At 38.5% G+C, this 26,902-nt stretch overlaps 1 protein-coding gene across 8 annotated transcripts; it reads right to left on the minus strand.

The window, feature by feature from the left end:
* Positions 1–28: 28 nt before the first annotated feature.
* LOC131938270 (uncharacterized) lies at positions 29–26,902 on the minus strand. Of its 8 annotated transcripts, none has more exons than XM_059296227.1 (13): positions 26,772–26,902; positions 22,669–22,745; positions 14,667–15,145; positions 13,657–13,699; positions 12,787–12,959; positions 12,192–12,251; positions 11,992–12,079; positions 5,404–5,576; positions 4,755–4,814; positions 4,554–4,641; positions 3,909–4,031; positions 2,133–2,453; positions 29–1,398 (listed from the first exon to the last, which is right to left on the minus strand). In XM_059296227.1, the coding sequence occupies exons 3-13, from the start codon at positions 15,117–15,119 to the stop codon at positions 692–694; spliced, it is 2,289 nt and encodes a 762-aa protein (XP_059152210.1). In that variant the 5' UTR covers positions 15,120–15,145; positions 22,669–22,745; positions 26,772–26,902; the 3' UTR covers positions 29–691. The 8 variants fall into 8 exon arrangements, with proteins under 8 accessions (XP_059152210.1, XP_059152212.1, XP_059152209.1 ...); XM_059296229.1 differs by lacking the exon at positions 26,772–26,902 and adding an exon at positions 22,920–23,530; XM_059296226.1 differs by lacking the exon at positions 26,772–26,902 and adding an exon at positions 22,905–23,530.

Raw genomic sequence — 26,902 nt, forward strand, 5'->3', positions numbered from 1 at the left:
TGACCACTACTTACTCAGCCAACTGACCACTACTTACTCAGCCAACTGACCACTACTTACTCAGCCAACTGACCACTACTTACTCAGCCAACTGACCACTACTTACTCAGCCAACTGACCACTACTTACTCAGCCAACTGACCACTACTTATTCGACCAACTGACCACTACTTACTCAGCCAACTGACCACTACTTACTCAGCCAACTGACCACTACTTACTCAGCCAACTGACCACTACTTATTCGACCAACTGACCACTACTTACTCAGCCAACTGACCACTACTTACTCAGCCAACTGACCACTACTTACTCAGCCAACTGACCACTACTTACTCAGCCAACTGACCACTACTTACTCAGCCAACTGACCACTACTTATTCGACCAACTGACCACTACTTACTCAACCAACTGACCACTACTTACTCAGCCAACTGACCACTACTTATTCGACCAACTGACCACTACTTATTCGGCCAACTGACCACTACTTATTCGGCCAACTGACCACTACTTATTCGGCCAATCGACCAAACGCGTTTTAGATAAGTCAGGGCATCCAGTCTAATTACACTTCCAATATTTATCGAACTGGTTTAATCCAAACAGTTTGTATCGAACTGACTTCATCCCAGCAGAATGAATCAAACGGATTTAATCCAAAGAGTTTCCATCGAACTGGTTTAACCCTAACAGTTTGTATCGAACTGGTTTAATCCCAACAGTCTGTATGGTAACGATACAGAAAATGTGTTTTTCACTTGGGCATTCGGCTGTCTCAATATCCCGAACTTGGGTTGGTTCATGTCATTCGGCTGTCTCAATATCCCGAACTTGGGTTGGTTCATGTCATTCGGCTGTCTCAATATCCCGAACTTGGGTTGGTTCATGTCACGTATGATATAGTCCTCAAACCGCTCACCTAACATACTGTCATTTTCACCGTAGCTGCTGCTGCGTGGTGCATCATTCGTGCACCTTCCTGGTGCATTGTACTTGCTACTTTCATGTGCATCGTACATGCGTCTGCCTGGTGCATTGTACGTGCTACTGCCTGGTGCGTAGTACGTGCTACTGCCTGGTGCATCGTACATGCGGCTGCCTGGTGCATAGTACGTGCTACTGCCGGGTGCATCGTACATGCGGCTTCCTGGTGCATTGTACGTACTACTGCTCTGTGTGAGACTTTGGTTTTTATCTGAGGTACCATCAGGGCTACAGCCAGATGTGGAGTTACCACACAGATCCGCCACATTCAGTGTAATACAACTGCCGTTCAACGAAGGGTCAGTGCAGCGAAAAACCTTTAGTTCCTGTTCAACCGGAACTTTGCCATCCAAACTTTGATCGTGTGTCGTTGTCCTTGGTAACTGCATCAGGTTGTGTACAGCTAAACCTGAAAAATAAATTAAAAACATTTTTTTATAATCGTAAATAAAAAATAAATAAATAAATAAATAAACAAAGATGTTTATGTTCTTGAGTTATTGTTGAAGAGATATTTTTTAAAACGAAAGATAACTCGTTTAAAACTCAGATGCTATTAAATTTCATGCATTCCCTCCCTTAGCTTTTCTTTCACGTTCGTCAGCGATTTCAATATAGGAAACTTGATGAGAGAGTAGAGCGAACATTTTGACCGCTACATAAAATGTGAGAGAGAACACCGTGGTTAGATGGTAGAGCCCTCGACAGCTGACCCGAAAGTTTCGCGTTCGGATCCCTGGGTCCACCCAGCTCTGATGGGTACCTGACTGACGTTAGAGAAACTAAATCGGCGGGGCTTAGTGCTGTCCGCACTATCCCCTTGTATTGAAACAGATTAACTCTGATTTATCTGCCCCTTGTATCTTACGGGAAAAGATAATGATTAATCTAGGCCTCTAACTTAGGAAGTATACCGGTATAAATAAGTCAGTCCTTAGATCATGATAAGTACATGCCGTTTCCGTAAACACAGTAAAAATGTATTTTGTGCTAGATCGCCACGTCAATCCCAGTTCATTGCTGGAAACACAACATGTTTGGAAACCTCTGGTCGCTGCCGTACTTTATTTAAAACCACAGACATCAAGAGACTTCTGTGTGAGTTAGAGACCTTATAACGTGACGTGTTGGAGACTGCCTTACCTGTGTCGGTTAGAGACCTTTGACCTGTCTCAATGCCATGTGCGACATGGCGGCTACTGACAGGTGTGACAGTGTGGTCTGCTTGTCGGCTGTCCGCATGGTCACGTTCACACATGATGTCACAGCTGTCACACTGAGCCAGGCTGTCAGCACTGTCATTCTGCACGTTCAGTCCACGACTGTCATCCGGCACATTCGGTGTACAACAGTCAGAAACCTCCGCATGTCCCATCAGTGACTCGGTGAAACTCTGCTCATCTGGTGACCTTGTACCTGAAGAACTGGTTGATTCCTTCCTCTTACATAATTTATAAGCCAAAACTGCAAAAAGAAAGTTATAACATTAGTTGTTGTCGTAAATGGTTTGTTTTGGAGAGATCTTTCTTAAATAGGAGAGGAGTGTAACGTATAATAACTACTCATTAAGACGTTAATCTTTATTGAATTATCTCCCCTCTACAATACTACTATTACTACTATCAATAAAAATATTAATAATATAAATCCAAAAGTAAAGAGGACTAAGTGAAGAAAAAAAAACACGACTCACGTCAACAAAACGGGAACAAAACGGGAACAAAACGGGAACAAAACGGGAACAAAACGTGAACAAAAACGTGAACAAAACGGGAACAAAACGTGAACAAAACGGGAACAAAACGGGAACAAAACGGGAACAAAACGTGAACAAAAACGTGAACAAAACGGGAACAAAACGGGAACAAAACGTGAACAAAACGTGAACAAAACGTGAACAAAACGGGAACAAAACGTGAACAAAACGGGAACAAAACGGGAACAAAACGTGAACAAAACGGGAACAAAACGGGAACAAAACGGGAACAAAACGGGAACAAAACGTGAACAAAACGGGAACAAAACGGGAACAAAACGGGAACAAAACGGGAACAAAACGTGAACAACACGGGAACAAAACGGGAACAAAACGGGAACAAAACGGGAACAAAACGGGAACAAAACGGGAACAAAACGTGAACAAAACGGGAACAAAACGGGAACAAAACGGGAACAAAACGTCAACAAAACGTCAACAAAACGTCAACAAAACTCCATTAAAACGTCAATAAAACGTCGACAAAACGTCAACAAAACGTCAACAAAACGTCAACAAAACGTCAACAAAACTTCATTAAAACGTCAACAAAACTTCATTAAAACGTCAACGAAACGTCAACAAAACTTCATTAAAACGTCAACAAAACGTCAACAAAACGTCAACAAAACGTGAACAAAACGTCAACAAAACGTCAACAAAACGTCAACGAAACGTCAACAAAACGTCAACAAAACTTCATTAAAACGTCAACAAAACCTCAACAAAACTTCATTAAAACGTCAACAAAACGTCAACAAAACGTCAACAAAACTTCATTAAAACGTCAACAAAACGTCAACAAAACGTCAACAAAACTTCAACAAAACGTCAACAAAACGTCAACAAAACTTCATTAAAACGTCAACAAAACGTCAACAAAACGTCAATAAAACGTCAACAAAACGTTAACAAAACGTTAACAAACCGTCCACAAAACGTTAACAAAACGTTAACAAACCGTCCACAAAACTTCACTAAAACGTTAACAAAACGTCAACAAAACGTCAACAAAACGTCAATAAAACGTCAACAAAACGTTAACAAAACGTTAACAAACCGTCCACAAAACGTTAACAAAACGTTAACAAACCGTCCACAAAACTTCACTAAAACGTTAACAAAACGTCAACAAAACGTCAACAAAACGTCAGGCTACCAACCTGTGATAACAATGACAACAACAGCGAGGACAGCACCCAAAACGCCGACCAAGATGGTGGAACTTATGCCATCTTTTTCTTCCAACACAGGCAGTGGACGTAAAATTGTTTGATCCTCTGTTTCTGAAATATTACACACAAGCTGCGGTTAGTTAAATAACAACAACAAAACAGAACATAAATAAAGCACCTAGTTGTAAATTTGAAGCTAAACTAGACGGACATACACTAAATTCCAATGAATTTTATTTCAACAAGACCTTGAGTTAAATAATATATAAGAGGCAAATTGTAATTGTCCATGTTCATCTATAGTCGGTTTTAAATGCACTGGATGTAGTATTGTTTTGTTTTCTATATCCTTAGCCACCCCCCCCCCCCCTCCCGATGGGATTTGTCAATTTGCTCTCAAAAGTCTAGTTAACTGTAATAAATCATGTATTTAACTGAAATGATCATTTTATTCTGCATATATTTTGCTATTTTTTGTCTAGGCGTCACCCCTCTCAATGGTGTTATCCCAATGCGGTCCGCCCCCCCCCCCCCACCCCCGCCACGCCTCTGGTTGTGATAATTGTTAATTATTACTCTAATTTTCTCACCTAAACTTTACATCCAGTGTATACTGTCAAGATGGGAACTTACCGTTGACTGTGAATTTACCAAACTGCATCAAAGGAGTGGCGTGTTGGTAACCGTTTACTAACTCGCAGCCAAGACATTCACCTCTCAGCTGTTGGGAGAAAAAAAAACAGCTGTGGTGATACACCGGATTTAAATCACGTTAATTCAGGCAAGGTAATACCAGAATAGCATGTAAGAACTTGCAACGGTAGAGCGACTTACCTCTATAACGTAGTCACCTTTCTGTAAACCAGTGAAATTGATCTGGCATGATGGAGTCTCCTAGAAAATACACACATTTAGACATCACTAAAGCGTTCAGTATAAATTGTATATAAATAGGAAATGGAAAAACATTTTACACGCCCCCGCCCTGTAAATACGTATACATACACACGCACATATCACTCTAGCTTAACCACACGCACATAGTATCCTAACTTAACCACACGCACATAGTATCCTACCTTAACCACACGCACATAGTATCCTAACTTAACCACACGCACATAGTATCCTACCTTAACCACACGCACATAGTAACCTAACTTAAAAACACGCACATAGTATCCTAACATAACCACACGCACATAGTAAACTAACTAAAACACACGCACATAGTATCCTAACTTAACCACACGCACATAGTATCCTACCTTAAACACACGCACATAGTATCCAAACCAAACCACACGCACATAGTATCCTACCTTAACCACACGCACATAATATCCTAACCAAACCACTCGCACATAATATCCTAACCTAACCACACGCACAAAGTATCCTAACCAAACCACACGCACATCCGTTCCCACCTTCCCTCACTCCAGTACCGGCATATCCGTACTAAACATGTAGGTGTACCTACCAGTATAGTAACATTTAACATAGATCGCGTATTCTCATTCCGTCGATAGAGCCTGACTATCACGCCATCGATTGCTTTCCTCTTTTCGTCACAGAAATCCACGCTGACCATTTGACCTGAGGTGTCAAGGGTCCAATTGATGTGAGGCTTCCAGTCGTCGCATGGACATTCTACAGAGAACACATTAAATAAAAGGACAATTTTACAGAACACATTTGATAAAAGAACAATTTTACAGAACACATTTAATAAAAGAACAATTTTATAGAACACATTTGATAAAAGAACAATTTTACAGAACACATTTGATAAAAGAACAATTTTACAGAACACATTTGATAAAAGAACAATTTTACAGAACACATTTGATAAAAGAACAATTTTACAGAACACATTTGATAAAAGAACAATTTTACAGAACACATTTGATAAAAGAACATATTTGCAGAACACATTTGATAATAAACCGGGAGTGATCTCCCCTAAACTTTCTCGAATATTCTAATATAACAGTACTTGGGATGGCAACTCGGAATATAGACATGATTTTTGTTTACTTAAACATTCAATTTCTTTAACAAGTTAAAAAATAATTTAGGAGACCAACGTTTAACAACATTAAGACACCTCCCTTTTTGTTTTCTGTGACGACAAGGCACAATACACTTTTGTATTTTATGTCTCAAGTAGAGGGGTGGGATATTTTTTCTTTGTAAGCGTGTTGTAAACAAAGGGTAGACGAGGCGATTACTAAGTAAGAGGAGAGAGAACCTGGTTTGCATCGCGATATTTGAAATTATGGCGATGTTTAACTTTGCTTACAGACCTCAGCCAAAAAAAGGCAATGAAACTAGAAGGAAGAGGAATGTATATCTTAGTCTTGCAGCAGATTACCTTCCCATGTTCGTTACCACTCATTGTATTTTGTTTTTCTATATCCCTCATTGTCATCTTAATTTTTGATCACCTTAGTAAAACATTTCTTTATTATAAACTTCAAGTTTTAAAAAAAATTCATAAAAAAACGTTTTAATAACAAGCTTTTATGTACTAATGCACTAAAAAGTAGAAAATAAATTATACACTACTATTTAAATTACTATTAAGAAAAGCGTGGGTCACTTTAGTATCTATTGGATACCTTTACTAATGTTAAGGAAGACACCCACGCTTTTCTTTATAGTTATTTAAATAGTAGTGTATAATTTATTTTCTACTTTTTAGTGCATTAGTACATAAAAGCTTGTTATTAAAACGTTTTTTTATGACTTTTTTTCAGTACTTTACATGTTTTATTTACAATAGTGTTACATGACTAAAAACCACTGCGCGTCTATTGAACGTGTTGGCGCAGCTATTGAACCCGATGGCGTAGCTATTGAACGTGATGACGCGTGTGGTGTGGTTGGATAGACATGGGCTGTGTGAGTTATTTTTTATCACTATTCGCCATATCCCCTGGAAAATTTTGTCCGCAACCCTCGCCCCCATCCCTAAACACAGTAATAACCGCTAGATAAACAGCCCGTACCTCTACCCACACTATTCCCTTGGACAGACAAAGGACGTATGACAAAGTAACAGACAAACATTTATCTGTATTCATTTACTGTCACAAGTGACAACGTTCCCATCCAACTTTTAAATCTTTCCATATACAAATAAAAACATCCACACCCAACTTTGAAACCCGTCTTGTTGAAAACAAAGACCGTCCCACTCTAGTATAAATTCTACACCCAACCAACTCCAAACCATGCATGGACCAAAACATGGATGGACCGAGTTTGAAACCTGCCTAGGAGAAAACAAAAACCGTCCCACGGTAGTATAAACTCTCCCCTCACCAATTCCAAAACATCCATGTACCAACTTCGAAACCTGCCTCGGTGAAAACTCCTCCGACTCTAGTATAAACTCTACCCCAACCAACTCCAAAACATGGATGGACCGAGTTTGAAACCTGTCTAGGTTAAAACAAAAAACGTCCAACGGTAGTATAAAATCTACCCTCAACAATTCCCAGAACATGCATGTACCAATTTTGAAACATGCATCGATGAAACCAAAACACCTCCGACTCTAGTATAAACTCTACGCCATCCAATTCCTAAACATGCATGTACCAACTTTGAAACATGCATCGGTGAAAACTTCACCGACCCTAGTATAAACTCTACCCCAACCAATTCCAAAACATGCATGTACCAACTTTGAAACCTGCCTCGGTGAAAACTTCACCGACCCTAGTATAAACTCTCCCCCTATAAATTCCAAAACATGCATGTACCAACTTCGAAACCAGCCTCGGTGAAAACTTCTCCGACCCTAGTATAAACTCTCCCCCTATAAATTCCAAAACATGCATGTACCAACTTCGAAACCAGCCTCGGTGAAACCAAAACTCCTCCGACTCTAGTATACATTCTGTCCCAACCAAATCCTAAACCTTCCCTGGGCACCCGAATAAAAATAACTCACCCAGCCCCTTAATCAATCAAAATTATTGATTTGTACTTTAGAGTCATATCATACTTAGTTTTTACGTCATTATTTTGGTGAAATTTAAATGTAGACATTTTAAACGGTGTGTCATTTGACACGACGTACTATAACGTTGTTGTTTTTTAAAACTTGAAGTTTATAATCTAAAGCAATTTTTTACTAAGGTGATCAAAAATTAAGATGACAATGAGGGATATAGAAAAACAAAATACAATGAGTGGATAACGAACATGGGAAGGTAATCTGCTGCAAGACTAAGATATACATTCCTCTTCCTTCTAGTTTCATTGCCTTTTTTTGGTTGAGGTCTGTAAGCATAGTTAAACATCGCCATAATTTCAAATATCGCGATGCAAACCAGGTTATCTCCCCTCTTACTTAGTAATCGCCTCGTCTACCCTTTGTTTACAACCAGCTTACAAAGAAAAAATATCCCACCCCTCTACTTGAGACATAAAATACAAAAGTGTATTGTGCCTTGTCGTCACAGAAAACAATAAACCGGGAGTGATCTCCCCTAAACTTTCTCGAATATTCTAATATAACACTACGGGGGATGGCAACTCGGGATATAGACTTCTAGACATGATTTTTAATCCATTTTAAATACTCAATTTTTTTAAAAATAAAATATAATCTCGTAGAAAAAAGAAATGCACAGCAAGTGAACGCTAAATAAAGGTACATAATAGTGCGCAATATTATTAGTACTTTATAAATTTACATGCGTTTTTTGAGAAATCGGAAATAGCGTAAATAAGTACTTCCGGTCAACGGAAATTACTCAAAATTTGATAGAACGTAGAGAATTAGATTTTTTACTTACATGTGAAATTTCATTTATCTATCTGAAATAGTACTCAAGTTACAGGCTTTTGAAAAATTCAAAGTAGAAAAAGTACCACTTCCGGTTATCAGAAATCGCTCAAAAGTTGATACGGATCTACGATTTTGATAAAATACTTATATATGAAATTTCATCAACCTAGCTGTAACGGTACTCAAGTTATCGTGTTTACACACGGACACACACACACACACACAGACACACAGACAGACACACAGACATACGGACAAGATTGCAAAATTATGTTTTTCCGTATCAGTGAGATGTAAAACGTCGAGATTTGCAAAAATCTCGATTTTTTTTTTTGCACGATTACAAGACTTTCTCTATACTTCGTATATACGAGAAAGTAAAAAGGGAGGTGTCTTAATGTTGTTAACCGTTGGTCTCCAAAATTATTTTTTAACTTGTTAAAGAAATTTAATGTTTAGTTAAGCATTCTGACGAGAATTTTTTTCAACAAGGGACGTTACTCGTGGCTGTAAACAAGACTGTTCTAATTTTAGAACAGTTGTCTTTCCTCTCGTGTCTTTATTAGGGAAGACACGTGAACACGATACGCGACACGCATTTTTAAATGTAAACAAGAGCGCACGGGGTGCAGTTAAAATAAACCCAGCTGCGAAAATGACAACGGAATGGTGACACTTTTTGGAAAACACTGTTTCATGTAAATCAAATAAGGGTCGCTTTTGTTGTCATCATGATAATGTATACCTATGAGTTCTCTCCGCCTTTACCGACCTAGTATGAATTTCGTGTGTGTGTGTGAATGTGTGTGTGTGTGTGTGTATGTGTGTGTGTGTGTGTGTGTGTCCGTGTACCTCAAAAAAAATGTCAACGTCTGGACAAGTCATAGTCAAAAAGGCCTAATTCATTACAGATCTATAGAAAAAACCCCTTTACATGTACTTACGTTAGGGAAAGTAAACTCGGTTGAATAAAAAAATGTATTTAAATATATAGAGTTATAGAACCTTAAAGTTAACAGATGATGAAAAATTTAAAAAATTAAAATTAAAATTAACATCCACCTCCTCACCCACCTCACACAGTTGGTGGAGTCTTTTACTATATATCCTTTACTCCTACTCCTGCTCAACCTTTACCTGCCTGCTCCCCCTTTACACACCTGCTCTCCCTTCACCCACCTGCTCACCCTTCACCCACCTCCTCACCCACCTCACTCAGGTGGTGGAGTCTTTTACTATATATCCTTTACTCTTACTCGTGTTCCCCCTTCACCCACCTTCCCCACCTTCACCCACCTTTCACCCTTCACCCACCTGCTCACCCTTCAACCACCTGTTCACCCTTCACCCGCCTACTCACCGCTCTCACCCATATTACTATAATCGAATATGTATTGAACACTTGTTAAGTTTACACCGTGATATTTTAAAAGCCTATGATGACTTGGAAAAACGTTAATAAACAAATAAAATATAAGAAGACTTTTGTTCTAATTTAGTGTGTGTGTGTGTGTGAATGTGTATACGTTTAACATACTCGTACCAGGAAACTTAAAAACCCATGAGACTGTACGTTAGTGGAAAGTGTGGTACCAGCTGTTGCACAACTCATGCACAGCTGTCGCCTGATGGTTAATGGCTACACGGTGTCGAGGCGAGTCGATCAATACATTACCATTAGAAAACGGGCAGCGCCGAGTAAACCGCTGTAAATCGCTGATGCGTGACCAACTTTAATTAGGTGGACCATCATACTGATGGTCAGTGGGTGCGATCAATACATTCCCATTAAAAAACGCGCAGCGCCGGGGAGGTTCACGGGCGGATCGATAAGTAACAGGTGTGGCTGATCGTTATCTTTAATGAATGTTCTATTTTCGGTACACGTTCGTTGTGTTGGAGAATGGTCCCTATACAAAGTACACGCTAGTGTTAGTCTTTTATTTTAAACACCATACAACAAAGAAATAAAAGGAATTTCAAACAAATAATCAAATTACGTAACTAGTTAATAAAAATTAGAAATAATAATTTAAAAATGTAATAATTTAAAAAAATTAAACTCCAATTACGTAACTCGTTAATAATAATTAAACTAATTAAAAATAAACAAACAAAATACAAACAAAGTAATTAAAATCAATTAAAATTTAAAATTAAAATTTAAAATTTAAAAATTTAAAAAATTAAAATCCAATCACGTAACTACTCAATAAAAATTTAAAATTTAAAAAATTTAAAAATTTAAAAATTTAAAAATTAAAAAAAATTAAAAAAATTAAAATAAAATTACGTAACTAGTTAATAAAAAATTATACAATATAAACAAAGTAATTAAATTAAACAACAAGTAAACAAACAAATTAAACAATTAAAAAAGTAAACAAACAATCAAATTACGTAACTCGTTAATTAAAAAAAAAATTAATTACAATTTTAAAAACTCATTAAAACTAATTAAAAACACATTCAAATTACGTAACTAGGTCAAAAATTAATTAAAATTTTAAAAAGTCATTAAAACTAATTAAAAACTTATTAAAATTACGTAACTAGGTCACAGATTACGTCACAAGGTCACCGGTGGTGACCTACTGACCTACTGACCTAATCCCCATCCGCATCACTGCGCATCCTCCCCATCCCCATCCGCATCCCCATCCCCTTCCCCATCTGCATCCCCATCCCGAGTATTTTACTATATCTCATTGCGCCAGGCTGCGGCAGGCTGCGCCTGCGCATCCGAGTATATTGCTATATATCCTTTGCGCATCCGCCTGCGCCTGCGGATACTAACCAAAAGTGACCTAATATACTACTTACAAACAAGTGCCAAACAGTACGTTAATCACAATGAAACCGCACCCACATTAATAAAAACGCTATCACTACTTAGTCGAGATAGGACATTGGCCAGGACATCCCGGCCAGTGTGCGCATGGGCCGGCCAATGTACAAAATACGCTGTCATGTTTAAGCGCTTCGGACTTTGGCCAGTACGTCCCGGCCAGTGCGGGCTTTGGCTGCACTTCGGGCTTTGACCGTAACATATATATATATATATATATATATATATATATATATATATATATATATATATATATATATATATATATATATATATATATATATGTAGTAAATTTTTAAATTTTGCATAACTGCCCTCACCCCTGACCCCTCCCCCACCCCCGGATTGTTAATTATACTTCTAATTTTCTCACCTAAACTTTACATCCAGTGTATACTGTCAAGATGGGAACTTACCGTTGACTGTGAATTTACCAAACTCCATCAAAGGAGTGGGGTGTTGGTAACCGTTTACTAACTCGCAGCCAAGACATTCACCTCTTAACTGTTGGGAGAAAACAAACAGCTGTGGTGATACACCGGATTTAAATCACGTTAATTCAGGCAAGGTAATGCCAGGATTGCATGTAAGAACTTGCAACGGTAGAGCGACTTACCTCTATAACGTAGTCACCTTTTTCCAAACCAGTGAAATTGATCTGGCATGATGGAGTCTCCTAGAAAATACACACGTTTAGACATCACTAAAGCGTTCAGTGTGAATTGTATATAAATAGGAAATGGAAAAACATTTTACACGCCCCCGCCCTGTAAATAGGTATACATACACACGCACATATCACCCTACCTTAACCACACGCACATATCACCCTAGCTTAACCACACGCACATAGTATCCTAACTTAACCACATGCACATAATATCCTACCTTAACCACACGCACATAGTAACCTAACTTAAAAACACGCACATAGTAACCTAACTTAAAAACACGCACATAGTATCCTAACCTAACCACACGCACAAAGTATCCTAACTTAACCACTAGTACATAGTATCCAAACCTAACCACTCGCACATAGTATCCAAACCTAACCACTCGCACATAATATACTAACCTAACCACACGCACATAGTATCCTAACTTAAACACACGCACATAGTATCCTACCTTAACCACACGCACATCCGTTCCCACCTTCCCTCCCCCCAGTACCGACATATCCGTACTAAACATGTAGGTGTACCTACCAGTAAAGTATCATTTAATATAGATCGCGTATTCTCATTCTGTCGATAGAGCCTGACTTTCACGTCATCGATTGCTTTTCTCTTTTCGTCACAGAAATCCACGCTGACCATTTGACGTGAGGGGTCAGAGGTCCATTTGATGCGAGGATCCCAGTCGTCGCATGGACATTCTACTGAGAACACATTTGATAAAAGAACAATTTTACAGAACACATTTGATAAAAGAACAATTTTACAGAAAGAACACAGTTGATAAAAGAACAATTTTACAGAACACATTTGATAAAAGAACAATTTTACAGAACACATTTGATAAAAGAACAATTTTACAGAACACATTCGAAAAAAGAACAGTTTTATAGAACACATTTGATAAAAGAACAATTTTAAAGAACACATTTGATAAAAGGACAATTTTACTGAACCCATTTGATAAAAGAACAATTTCAAATATTCAGATTAATAATCTTTTTAACCAAATTATTTTATATTTATTTTGAGCCCGCACTGAACTTAATTAATTTATATTTTATATATTTTTTTTAATTATATTATTAATATATATATATATATATATATATATATATATATATATATATATATATATATATATATATATATATATATATATATATATATATATATATATATATATATATATATATGGCGACAGGAAGAATGATCAAAATATCCCATACAAAATATATCATGAACAAATTATCTCAGGACAAATGATCTCAAGGACAAATAATCTCAGGACAAATGATCTCAGATATTTTGTCTGATATTTTGTGTCTGATATCATTTGTCCTGAGATCATTTGTCATGGAACAAGGTAAACTATTACAATTATTTATTTGTATTACATACTTTTTTTTGGTTTAGTATACAACGATCTTAGTCTCCTTGTGATCTGAAACGAAAAAGAACAAACTTAAAATCGATATTACGGTTGATGAGGTGTACTTATATCTTTAATTGAACTAGTCAGACCAATAACACAATCAGAATCACCCCAAAAACAAGTAAGTCTGTCTTTCTGTCTTTCTGTCTTTCTGTTTTTCTGTCTTTCTGTCTTTCTGTCTTTCTGTCTTTCTGTCTTTCTGTCTTTCTGTCTTTCTGTCTTTCTGTCTTTCTGTCTTTCTTTCTGTCTGTCTGTCTGTCTGTCTGTCTGTCTGTCTGTTTGTCTGTCTGTCTGTCTGTCTGTCTGTCTGTCTGTCTGTCTGTCTGTCTGTCTGTCTGTCTGTCTGACTGTCTGTCTGCCTGTCTGCCTGTCTGTATGTCTGTCTGTCTGACTGTCTGTCTGTCTGTCTGTCTGTAAACGATTACTTCGGTTCTGTTTTAATTAGGTTGGCTTTTTTTCATGCATAAGTGTCATATCAAACTTTTAGTTGTTTTTTTTTTAACTTTTTATACTAACCCCACTCCTGGTTTCTGAAAACCCGCTAACGAGTGCCTTAAGGTACCTTAAACTCTGGTTTCTGTCATCTAATTTACAGTAGGGATACTTTACTCTATTATTGATTTCTCAAAAAACCTCTTGAATTTTACATCATATTCTCAGAAACTATGTTCAAATAACTTTTCTCATTTATGAGTTTTTTTTAATTAAAACAAGCGATTTTGTCACAAACTTCTGTCTTTCGATATTTCTATAGTTCGGTAGCACTGGAAGTTAACCCCCCCCCCCCCCCCCCCCCATCCTTACTATTAAATTAGAATATACTAGAAAGTTTACAGGAGCTCTCTAAAAAATATACCCATGGTGACACATAGTTAAAAAAAAACTTCCCGATTGTGGATTATAAAGTGTGTAGTTTTGGTGGACTACCTGTGATTAGGCCCGGGATTTAGCTCAAGAATATTTTCTTTAAACTTACATCCGTGATCTCCTTCCTTTCTTCCACTGGTTCTTTCGGCGGTTTCTTTTTATCTCGATTTTTTACATTTTTGCCCGTAGTTGTTGTTGCATTTTTGCGCTTGGGCTTAACATTTTTGTCCGTGGTTTGTTTTATATTTTGACCCTTAACTTTTTTCCTTGGTTTTTCCTTCTGTGTCACAGCAATGGAGTCATTGCCGTCTTCCGAGAGGTTCGCGCTGACATTGGTGACTCGGTCAGGAGTCAGAGTCGAGTTCAAGGAGTCCAGTGACTCCGAGTGCTCGCGTCCTAAATCGTGAAAGACCCCACTGTCTCCTCGGTCGTTGCTGAGATTGTTCTTGCCTCGTTTTCGATCTTCGTCTGCTACACCGCCGTCTGCTAGAGCAGAGTTGACGCATGCGCAGTGGTACACCGTCACCAGTATGAAGATGACCGGAAACAGATGTGCAGCCATAGGGAACACATGCAACTTCAGGGGTACTGAAAACAGAAATATGTTGATACTTATGGCCGATGTTATAGTATAGCGCTATTTAGACAACAAATGTGTCGTCAATATAATTTTTGTTGTGTTGATAGGAAAGACTATGTCGTACTACAGCTCATCAGTCTGACAGATAAGAAGATAAGCCACGTTACGGTTTAAATTACTACCATGTGTATTCAAGTCGCGGTCCAAAAAAATCATCAAATAATGCTGTGTGACGCATTTTCCGTAATGTTTTTGACACACCTGCCCACCCCACCACACACAATGCCCGACAACCACACACAATCAATATCAAATAGATAATACGAGCCGACCCGCGGCGTATCATACGCCGCTATTTAGTTGTTTTATTTTCTACTTTTCAGTAATTCATAATTTGTGAATTCGACAGTACCAATGCTGCCACTGAAAATATTTGCTTTAAAACACTACCCCCCCCTTTCCCTTAACCCCGACCCTACCCCCCCCCCCCCCCCCCCCCGTGTAAGCAGCCTCCTCTTAGTTACCTCCTGTAAGTTTAAAATCGTTTTAAACTAAATTATCTGCCCCTTATAGCCGTCACTAAACCCGGCTCTACGATTTGTAAACATTTAGCGTGACCACAGCTCACCAGACCATGTGGGGTGGGGGTGGTAGTGATAGTGATAGGGAGAAAGAGAAAGAGAGGGGACTGCAAGGAGGCGCTTGCAGCTTGTTTTCTAGCGTCTCCCAGAAGAGAATTATATATATAGATAGTGGCCCACGCTTTTCTTTAAAGTTATTTAATTTTTTAATAATAGTGTATGATTATATATTTAAACAAAAACATTTATTTTCTCCTTTTTTAGTGCATTATTACATTAAAAAATTGTTATTAAATTTAAAAAAAAACTCCATGTATTGGAAGGAGGTGTGTCCTGTACTTTGATCCAGCCCACATGTTGTCAAACAAAACCTTTTGAGAACACAACAGGCCCCTGTCAGTATGAACAAAATAAAACTTCTAAAAAGTTCTAAATCGAAACTAGACCCTCTTGATAATTCCCAGTGACAACGCCGAGTCCTATCAATTTGAATAGAAGTGTGCTTAGTGCGTTTCTATACCAATTTAGTTTCAATACATTTGCGTCTCGGTTTAAGTAATAATAACTTCTGAGGGATACAGAAGTATTTTATACAATAAATTGCACACAGCTATTTTATATAGTATATTAAAAGTATATTTTGTTATAAATTTTTTTAAATATGTAATGGGTACAACCAAGAACAGCCTCAAAATTATTCTAAAGGCCCATTTAATATTTAAAATCAAATACTATGTTTTTATAATAAATATGTTTATAAAACTCTGACTGATTTTTTTGTTGGACCTTACTAAGGATTTGATGTATTTTATGTTTTGAGTATTTGGTAACTAAACAAAATTTAAAAGAAATAAAAAAAAAAATTAAATTAAACAAAATTTCTGTTGACACTTTAATCACAAAAATGGCAGAACTATGTCATGTGGTTTAAAAAAATTGTTTAAAAATTCAGTCGGCAAAGTTTTGAGAACAAATTACTATGAAGTGGGGTTTTCAGAAAATTGATCACTGAGTTCCTGTAGGCCTACAGCCAATCAATGTTTGTCTTAAGCAAAGTGAAACCTCAGTTTATAACTTAGGTTTGATGAAAATGAGAAGAAATGTAGCCTGAAGCTAAAAAATTATTTACAACTTTTCTAAATTTCATTCTAAAAACAAAAAAATTCAAAATTATTATCAGGCTTAAGTTATTTTTTCAAAAAATATTTTTAAGGCCGCTTTGATTACAAAATCTAAATAAAAACCCCGATTGTTATCCATGTCAACAATAATGATGGAAGGATTCTCAACTCTCGATGTTATTTAATATATATATATATATATATATATATATATATATATATATATATATATATATATATATATATATATATATATATATATATATATATATACCCAAAAAAGTTGCGTACTTTCCTGGGATAAGGACCCCAAGTCTTATAAAGACCACGGGCCATCGGCTGATCTGATACACCACAGATGTTATGGTGATGATTTAGGCTTTCATGAATAGACAGTCACTAGAGAATGTGGTGAATGGATTAAGCCACTGATTGATTGTGATCAATTTATAATTCTTTATGTCAATAAAATAACACAGTGGTAGTGCGGGGCAAAAAAATATTTGGTAGCAGGTTTTCGGTGAATTGACGTAAATATTTAAAAGTGAGAATAGAGATTTTACAGTGGGATTTGAATGGGAAGAGATAGATTTGAGTGGAAATTTAAGTAAAACGCGATTTGGGCGAGTAGGAGTATAGTGGGATTTGAGTGAGACTAGAGTGGAGTGAGTGATGTCTGAGTGGAGTGAGTGATGTTTGAGTGGAGTGAGTGATATTTGAGTGGAGTGAGTGATATCTGAGTGGAGTGAGTGATGTTTGAGTGGAGTGAGTGATGTTTGAGTGGAGTGAGTGATGTCTGAGTGGAGTGAGTGATGTCTGAGTGGAGTGAGTGATGTTTGAGTGGAGTGAGTGATGTTTGAGTGGAGTGAGTGATGTTTGAGTGGAGTGAGTGATATTTGAGTGGAGTGAGTGATGTTTGAGTGGAGTGAGTGATGTCTGAGTGGAGTGAGTGATGTTTGAGTGGAGTGAGTGATGTTTGAGTGGAGTGAGTGATATTTGAGTGGAGTAAGTGATGTTTGGGTGGAGTGAGTGATGTCTGAGTGGAGTGAGTGATGTTTGAGTGGAGTGAGTGATATTTGAGTGGAGTGAGTGATATTTGAGTGGAGTGAGTGATGTTTGAGTGGAGTGAGTGATGTTTGAGTGGAGTGAGTGATGTTTGAGTGGAGTGAGTGATGTCTGAGTGGAGTGAGTGATGTTTGAGTGGAGTGAGTGATGTTTGAGTGGAGTGAGTGATATTTGAGTGGAGTGAGTGATATTTGAGTGGAGTGAGTGATGTTTGAGTGGAGTGAGTGATGTTTGAGTGGAGTGAGTGATGTCTGAGTGGAGTGAGTGATGTTTGAGTGGAGTGAGTGATGTTTGAGTGGAGTGAGTGATATTTGAGTGGAGTGAGTGATATTTGAGTGGAGTGAGTGATGTTTGAGTGGAGTGAGTGATGTTTGAGTGGAGTGAGTGATGTTTGAGTGGAGTGAGTGATGTTTGAGTGGAGTGAGTGATGTTTGAGGAGTGAGTGATGTTTGAGTGGAGTGAGTGATGTTTGAGTGGAGTGAGTGATGTCTGAGTGGAGTGAGTGATGTTTGAGGAGTGAGTGATGTTTGAGTGGAGTGAGTGATGTTTGAGTGGAGTGAGTGATGTTTGAGTGGAGTGAGTGATGTCTGAGTGGAGTGAGTGATGTTTGAGTGGAGTGAGTGATGTTTGAGTGGAGTGAGTGATGTTTGAGTGGAGTGAGTGATATTTGAGTGAAGTAAGTGATGTTTGGGTGGAGTGAGTGATGTCTGAGTGGAGTGAGTGATGTTTGAGTGGAGTGAGTGATATTTGAGTGGAGTGAGTGATATTTGAGTGGAGTGAGTGATGTTTGGGTGGAGTGAGTGATGTTTGAGTGGAGTGAGTGATGTTTGAGTGGAGTGAGTGATGTTTGAGTGGAGTGAGTGATATTTGAGTGGAGTGAGTGATGTTTGAGTGGAGTGAGTGATGTTTGAGTGGAGTGAGTGATGTTTGAGTGGAGTGAGTGATGTCTGAGTGGAGTGAGTGATGTTTGAGTGGAGTGAGTGATGTTTGAGTGGAGTGAGTGATATTTGAGTGGAGTGAGTGATATTTGAGTGGAGTGAGTGATGTTTGAATGGGTTGAGTGAGACTTGAGCGAGAGATCTTGATGTTGATACTCATGTGAGACTGAACTCGCGTGGCACTCTTAATAAAGTTAAACGCCAGGCTTCAGTTAAACTCTAACTTATACTAGGTTAAGCTTTAAGAGACTTTAATATAAGCTTTAGACTTTTAACATTCGGGTCAGGCATCAGTTACCCTAACTTTCAGGGTAAGCTTCAGTCAAAAAATATTTCAGTACAAAGTCACCACGTTGGCCCTACAACCTATAAAGTCACCACTTAGGCCCTAGAACCCAATACAAAGTCACCACTTAGGCCCTACAAGCCAATACAAAGTCACCACTTAGGCCCTACAAGCCAATACAAAGTAACCACTTAGGCCCTAGAACCCAATAAAATTCACCACTTAGGCCCTAGAACCCAATACAAAGTCACTACTTATGCCCTACAAGCCAATACAAAGTCACCACTTAGGCCCTACGACCCAATATATAGTCACCACAGGCCCTACAATCCATAAAGTCACCACTTAGGTCCTACAATCCATAAAGTCACCACTTAGGTCCTACAACCCATAAAGTCACCACTTAGACCCAACATAAGTCACCACTTAGCCCCTACAACCCATAAAGTCACCACTTAGACCCAACATAAGTCACAACGTAGCCCCTACAACCCATAAAGTCACCACTTAGACCCAACATAAGTCACCACATATCCCCTACAACCCATAAAGTCACCACTTAGACCCAACATAAGTCACCACTTAGCCCCTACAACCCATAAAGTCACCACTTAGACCCAACATAAGTCACAACGTAGCCCCTACAACCCATAAAGTCACCACTTAGACCCAACATAAGTCACCACATATCCCCTACAACCCATAAAGTCACCACTTAGACCCAACATAAGTCACAACGTAGCCCCTACAACCCATAAAGTCACCACTTAGACCCAACATAAGTCACCACATAGCCCCTACAACCCATAAAGTCACCACTTAGACCCAACATAAGTCACCACTTAGCCCCTACAACCCATAAAGTCACCACATAGCCCTTACAACCCATAAAGTCACCACATAGCCCCTACAACCCATAAAGTCACCACATAGCCCCTACAACCCATAAAGTCACCACATAGCCCCTACAACCCATAAAGTCACCACATAGCCCCTACAACCCATAAAGTCACCACATAGCCCCTACAACCCATAAAGTCACCACATAGCCCCTACAACCCATAAAGTCACCACATCGCCCCTACAACCCATAAAGTCACCACATAGCCCCTACAACCCATAAAGTCACCACGTAGGCCGTACAACACATAAAGTCACCACATAGCCCCTACAACCCATAAAGTCACCACATAGCCCCTACAACCCATAAAGTCACCACATAGCCCCTACAACCCATAAAGTCACCACATAGCCCCTACAACCCATAAAGTCACCACATAGCCCCTACAACCCATAAAGTCATCACATCGCCCCTACAACCCATAAAGTCACCACTTCGCCCCTACAACCCATAAAGTCACCACGTCGCCCCTACAACCCATAAAGTCACCACATCGCCCCTACCACATCGCCCCTACAACCCATAAAATCACCACATAGCCCCTACAACCCATAAAGTCACCACGTCGCCCCTACAACCCATAAAGTCACCACATCGCCCCTACCACATCGCCCCTACAACCCATAAAATCACCACATAGCCCCTACAACCCATAAAGTCACCACGTCGCCCCTACAACCCATAAAATCACCACATATCCCCTACAACCCATAAAGTCACCACATAGCCCCTACAACCCATAAAGTCACCACATAGCCCCTACAACCCATAAAGTCACCACATAGCCCCTACAACCCATAAAGTCACCACATCGCCCCTACAACCCATAAAATCACCACATATCCCCTACAACCCATAAAGTCACATTTGTTTTAAAAAGATGTCCCAGCTAGTTACCCCCCCCCCCCCCCCCACGAGTCAAAACGTCACGAAGCTAAATCTGATTTCACGGACATGTCAAGACATTCTAGAATATTCTAGATGTCACGGTGTTTCATATTAAGTGGTGGATTGACATCGTGTGTTACGTGGTGTAATATTACATCGTGTAATGTTACATCAAGTGATGGTGCATCAGTTAATGTTCGTATCTAGTAATGTAAAATCATGTGATGGTACCTCGATATCTAAAATTAAGAACTGTACAATTGATTAGAGAACATTGCCGTGTGACAAATGTGACAGATAGATATGACAGACCTGACAGATGTGACAGACCTGACAGATGTTATAGATATGACAGACCTGACAGATATGACAGACCTGACAGATATGACAGACCTGACAGATATGACAGACCTGACAGACCGGACAGATGTTATAGATATGACAGACCTGACAGATATGACAGACCTGACAGATATGACAAATGTGACAAATGTGACAAATGTGACAGATGTTATAGATATGACAGACCTGACAGATATGACAGATGTGACAGATGTGACACATGTGACAGATGTTATAGATATGACAGACCTGACAGATATGACAGATGTGACAGATGTGACAGATGTTATAGATATGACAGACCTGACAGATGAGACAGACCTGACAAATGTGACAGATGTTATAGATATGACAGACCTGACAGATATGACAAATGTGACAAATGTGACAGATGTTATAGATATGACAGACCTGACAGATGAGACAGACCTGACAAATGTGACAGATGTTATAGATATGACAGACCTGACAGATGTGACAGACCTGACAGATATGACAGACCTGACAGATGTTACAGATATGACAGACCTGACAGATGTTATAAATATGACGGACCTGACAAATGTGACAGATGTTATAGATGTGACAGACCTGACAGACCTGACAGACCTGACAGATGTGACAGATGTGACAGATATGACAGGTCTATATTATAAAGCAAACATCCCAATAACCGCCCCACTTTATAACGACCTGGATATTTCAAAATCTCGATACTCACGTTCAGGCATCTCTTCAGAGGCAGAGGGGGGGGGGCAGTCTACCCCCCCCCCCGAACGAAATATAATTTATATAGAAAATATATACTTTTACCATTTTCCGCCCCCACCCCTCCCCCACAAAATAATTTTATGTGCCCTCCCCCCCTGTATAAAAAAGTCTGAAAGAAACACTGCTCATGCCCCCCTCCCCTCTTAATTTGCCTCATAAAGTGGCGCCTGTATCACATAATAAACACATCCAGTAGATTGTGATAGCAACACGAAGTACAGTACCGAACATCGCTACTGTCTTCGCAGAAGTCCGCATGTTTTTGTTGCCCTATTTTAAACAATTCCAAACGGACAAAAACTGTCGCCGTCCCATAGCAATAGATACGGCACTCCCTTCATGGTCTCTAGTCACTAGTCTTAACGTGCTGTACACGATCTAATCTTATGTAGGACAACGTAGGTTTTTACCCAAACCTAGTAATGCTAAATTTAGAACCTAAAGATATTTCAAAAGAAGTCGTTTAAAACTAAACAACTAGTGTGTAAGACAATGTTTTGTTTAGTGGTTTTATAGATAGCATAATGTTAATCTCCCCTTACAAGACATGAATACATGTGTATGGAAATAAATACTAGTCTCCCCTTAAATTCTGTGAATGAGATAAGAAATGTAAATTCAGTAATTGAAATACTGACCTCGCTTTACATGATAAAGTGACTGTAGAATATCCTTGCTGCTATTCCTTTACGGAATTCTTGAATGGTAACCAATCCTGATGAAAATACACATTAAACACATGTTGTGAACTAACACATTAAACACATGTTGAACTAACACATTAAACACATGTTGAACTAACACATTAAACACATGTTGAACTAACACATTAAACACATGTTGAACTTACACATTAAACACATGTTGAACTTACACATTAAAGATTTACTTCTTTGTTTTGGTTGTTGAATCAGACATATGTGCCGTGCTAATAGCTAAGAAATCATTTGAAATTTTTTTTTTATGTTAATGATATTTAAAACCTTGATGATAAATCGTCACGATAGTAAGTTATAAAATCCTGACTATAAATTGTCACATTAGTGATTTATTATAAAATCCTGACTATGAATTGTCAAATTAGTGATTCGTTAAAATCCTGACTGTGAATTGTCACATTAGTGATTTACAAAATCCTCACTATGAATTGTCTAATTAGTGATTTACAAAATCCTGACTAAAAATTGTCACATTAGTGATTTACAAAATCCTGACTATGAATTGTCACATTAGTGATTTATCAAATCCTGACTATGAATTGTCACATTAGTGATTTATCAAATCCTGACTATGAATTGTCACATTAGTGATTTATAAAATCCTAACTATGAATTGTCACATTAGTGATTTACAAAATCCTGTCTGTGAATTGTCACATTAGTGATTTATCAAATCCTGACTATGAATTGTCACATTAGTGATTGATCAAATCCTGCGACGATCAGCCCGACCGGGTAGCTTTACAGCGCGGTACACCTGGTCTGTGAAGTCCCCGACTGACTGACTGACAGGCTCTAGAGGCGACCACGTGATGTCACAGCTAACAGGTCGAGCCTGTCCTGGTTATGGTAGCCCCCGCCCCCGCCCCCCTCTCCACACCCACCCAACGCAGCCGTTCATGTCGATCTCTGATAAGAACTGCTAGAGATAGTAGCGGGGATAAGGTTTGTTTTTTTAGGGAGGGGTGGGGGGGGGGGGGGGTTGGACAAATCTATTCCAGCAAGGTTAGATCTAATCGATCAATCGATTATATGGTCGATTGATTTTCTATCGATAGGGGTCCGAAAGCCAAAATGTAGAGGGCTAGGGTCAGTTGAAAGGGAGGGGGGGGAGAGAGGTTGTAATCAGTGAAGGAATGTGGACATTGAATAAATGTGGTATATGAATGATTGTGGTCAATAATTGAATGTGGTCAGTGAATGAATGTGGTCAGTGAATGAATGTGGTCAGTGAATGATTGTGGTCAATAATTGAATGTGGTCAGTGAATGAATGTGGTCAGTGAATGAATGTGGTCAGTGAATGAATGTAGTCAGTGAATGATTGTGGTCAATAATTGAATGTGGTCAGTGAATTATTGTGGTCAGTGAATGAATGTGGTCAGTGAATGAATGTAGTCAGTGAATGATTGTGGTCAATAATTGAATGTGGTCAGTGAATTATTGTGGTCAGTGAATGAATGTGGTCAGTGAATGATTGTGGTCAATAATTGAATGTGGTCAGTGAATGATTGTAGTCAGTGAATGAATGTGGTCAGTGAATGATTGTGGTCAGTGAATAAATGTGGTCAGTGAATGAATGTGGTCAGTGAATGATTGTGGTCAATAATTAAATGTGGTCAGTAAATGATTGTGGTCAGTGAATGAATGTGGTCAGTGAATGAACGTGGTTAGTGAATGAATGTGGTTAGTGAATGAATGTGGTCAGTGAATGATTGTGGTCAATAATTGAATGTGGTCAGTGAATGAATGTGGTCAGTGAATGAATGTGGTCAGTGAATGAATGTGGTTAGTGAATGAATGTGGTTAGTGAATGAATGTGGTCAGTGAATAAATGTGGTCAGTGAATGAATGTGGTCAGTGAATGAATGTGGTCAATAATTGAATGTGATCAGTGAATGAATGTGGTCAGTGAATGAATGTGGTTAGTGAATGAATGTGGTTAGTGAATGAATGTGGTCAGTGAATGAATGTGGTCAGTGAATGAATGTAGTTAGTGAATGAATGTGGTCAGTGAATGAATGTGGTCAGTGAATGATTGTGGTCAATAATTCAATGTGGTCAGTGAATGATTGTGGTCAGTGAATGAATGTGGTCAGTGAATGATTGTGGTCAGTGAATAAATGTGGTCAGTGAATGAATGTGGTCAGTGAATGATTGTGGTCAATAATTAAATGTGGTCAGTAAATGATTGTGGTCAGTGAATGAATGTGGTCAGTGAATGAATGTGGTTAGTGAATGAATGTGGTTAGTGAATGAATGTGGTCAATGAATGAATGTGGTCAGTGAATGAATGTGGTTAGTGAATGAATGTGGTCAGTGAATGAATGTGGTCAGTGAATGAATGTGGTCAGTGAATGAATGTGGTCACTAATTGAATGTGGTCAGTGAATGAATGTGGTCAATAATTGAATGTGGTCAGTGAATGAATGTGGTTAATAATTGAATGTGGTCAGTGAATGAATGTGGTAAGTGAATGAATGTGGTCAGTGAATGAATGTGGTCAGTGAATGAATGTGGTCAGTAAATGGCTGTGGTCAGTGAATGAATGTGGTCAGTGAATGAATGTGGTCAGTGAATGAATGTGGTTAGTGAATGAATGTGGTTAGTGAATGAATGTGGTCAGTGAATGAATGTGGTCAGTGAATATATGTGGTCAGTGAATGAATGTGGTTAGTGAATGAATGTGGTTAATAATTGAATGTGGTCAGTGAATGAATGTGGTCAGTGAATGAATGTGGTCAGTGAATGAATGTGGTCAGTGAATGAATGTGGTCAGTGAATGAATGTGGTCAGTGAATGAATGTGGTCAGTGAATGATTGTGATCAATAAATGAATGTGGTCAATAAATGAATGTGGTCAGTGAATGAATGTGGTCAGTGAATGATTGTGATCAATAAATGAATGTGGTCAGTAAATGAATGTGGTCAGTGAATGAATGTGGTCAGTAAATGAATGTGGTCAGTAAATGAATGTGGTCAGTGAATGAATGTGATCAGTGTGTGGTCAGTGAATGAATGTGGTCAGTGAATGAATGTGGTTAGTGAATGAATGTGGTCAGTGAATGAATGTGGTCAGTGAATGAATGTGGTCAGTGAATGAATGTGGTCAGTGAATGAATGTGGTCAGTGAATGATTGTGATCAATAAATGAATGTGGTCAATAAATGAATGTGGTCAGTGAATGAATGTGGTCAGTGAATGATTGTGGTCAATAATTAAATGTGGTCAGTAAATGAATGTGGTCAGTGGATGAATGTGGTCAGTGAATGAATGTGGTCAGTGAATGATTGTGATCAATAAATGAATGTGGTCAATAAATGAATGTGGTCAGTGAATGAATGTGGTCAGTGAATGATTGTGATCAATAAATGAATGTGGTCAGTAAATGAATGTGGTCAGTGAATGAATGTGGTCAGTGAATGATTGTGATCAATAAATGAATGTGGTCAGTAAATGAATGTGGTCAGTAAATGAATGTGGTCAGTGAATGAATGTGATCAGTGTGTGGTCAGTGAATGAATGTGGTCAGTGAATGAATGTGGTTAGTGAATGAATGTGGTCAGTGAATGAATGTGGTCAGTGAATGAATGTGGTCAGTGAATGAATGTGGTCAGTGAATGAATGTGGTCAGTGAATGATTGTGATCAATAAATGAATGTGGTCAATAAATGAATGTGGTCAGTGAATGAATGTGGTCAGTGAATGATTGTGGTCAATAATTAAATGTGGTCAGTAAATGAATGTGGTCAGTGGATGAATGTGGCCAGTGAATGAATGTGGTTATTGAATGAATGTGGTCAGTGAATGATTGTGGTCAGTGAATGATTGTGATCAAAGTGTAAGTTTTAATATATTTGTTAAATCTAAAATGAAGAGGAAATTGTCTATCGTATTCCTATATCTTTATAAATTGTGAACAACTGTTCAACTTCAAGTGATTGCTATGTTCATGTTCAGCTAGTTTCACTTAGATTATCATAGCACCCAAAACTAACTCCAAAAATAAGTGTGTAGGCTTACCATTTATGAAAGGTTTGAATACGCAGCTCCCAAACAAAGGGAAGTAATAGAGTTGGCTCCAAAGATTTCTCTCTATAAATTGAATCAGTGAATAGCCGAGCTGTTCCGTGCCGTGTTTTATTTTTTGTTAG

The sequence above is a fragment of the Physella acuta genome, unplaced genomic scaffold (assembly GCF_028476545.2).
Source record: "Physella acuta isolate Inbredline_101_S28 unplaced genomic scaffold, ASM2847654v3 ptg000240l, whole genome shotgun sequence".
NCBI classification, from domain to species: Eukaryota; Metazoa; Mollusca; class Gastropoda; family Physidae; genus Physella; species Physella acuta.

What these genes read in the sequence shown, in the direction of transcription:
- LOC131938270 (XM_059296227.1), bottom strand. Translation starts at nt 15,119, where the DNA reads ATGGCTGCACATCTGTTTCCGGTCATCTTCATACTGGTGACGGTGTAC. An exon ending in TGTTAAATGTTACTATACTG is followed by an intron (nt 4,815 to 5,403) that starts GTAGGTACACCT and finishes TGTATTTTCTAG; the next exon opens with GAGACTCCATCATGCCAGAT. An exon ending in AAGGTGACTACGTTATAGAG is followed by an intron (nt 4,642 to 4,754) that starts GTAAGTCGCTCT and finishes TTCTCCCAACAG; the next exon opens with CTGAGAGGTGAATGTCTTGG.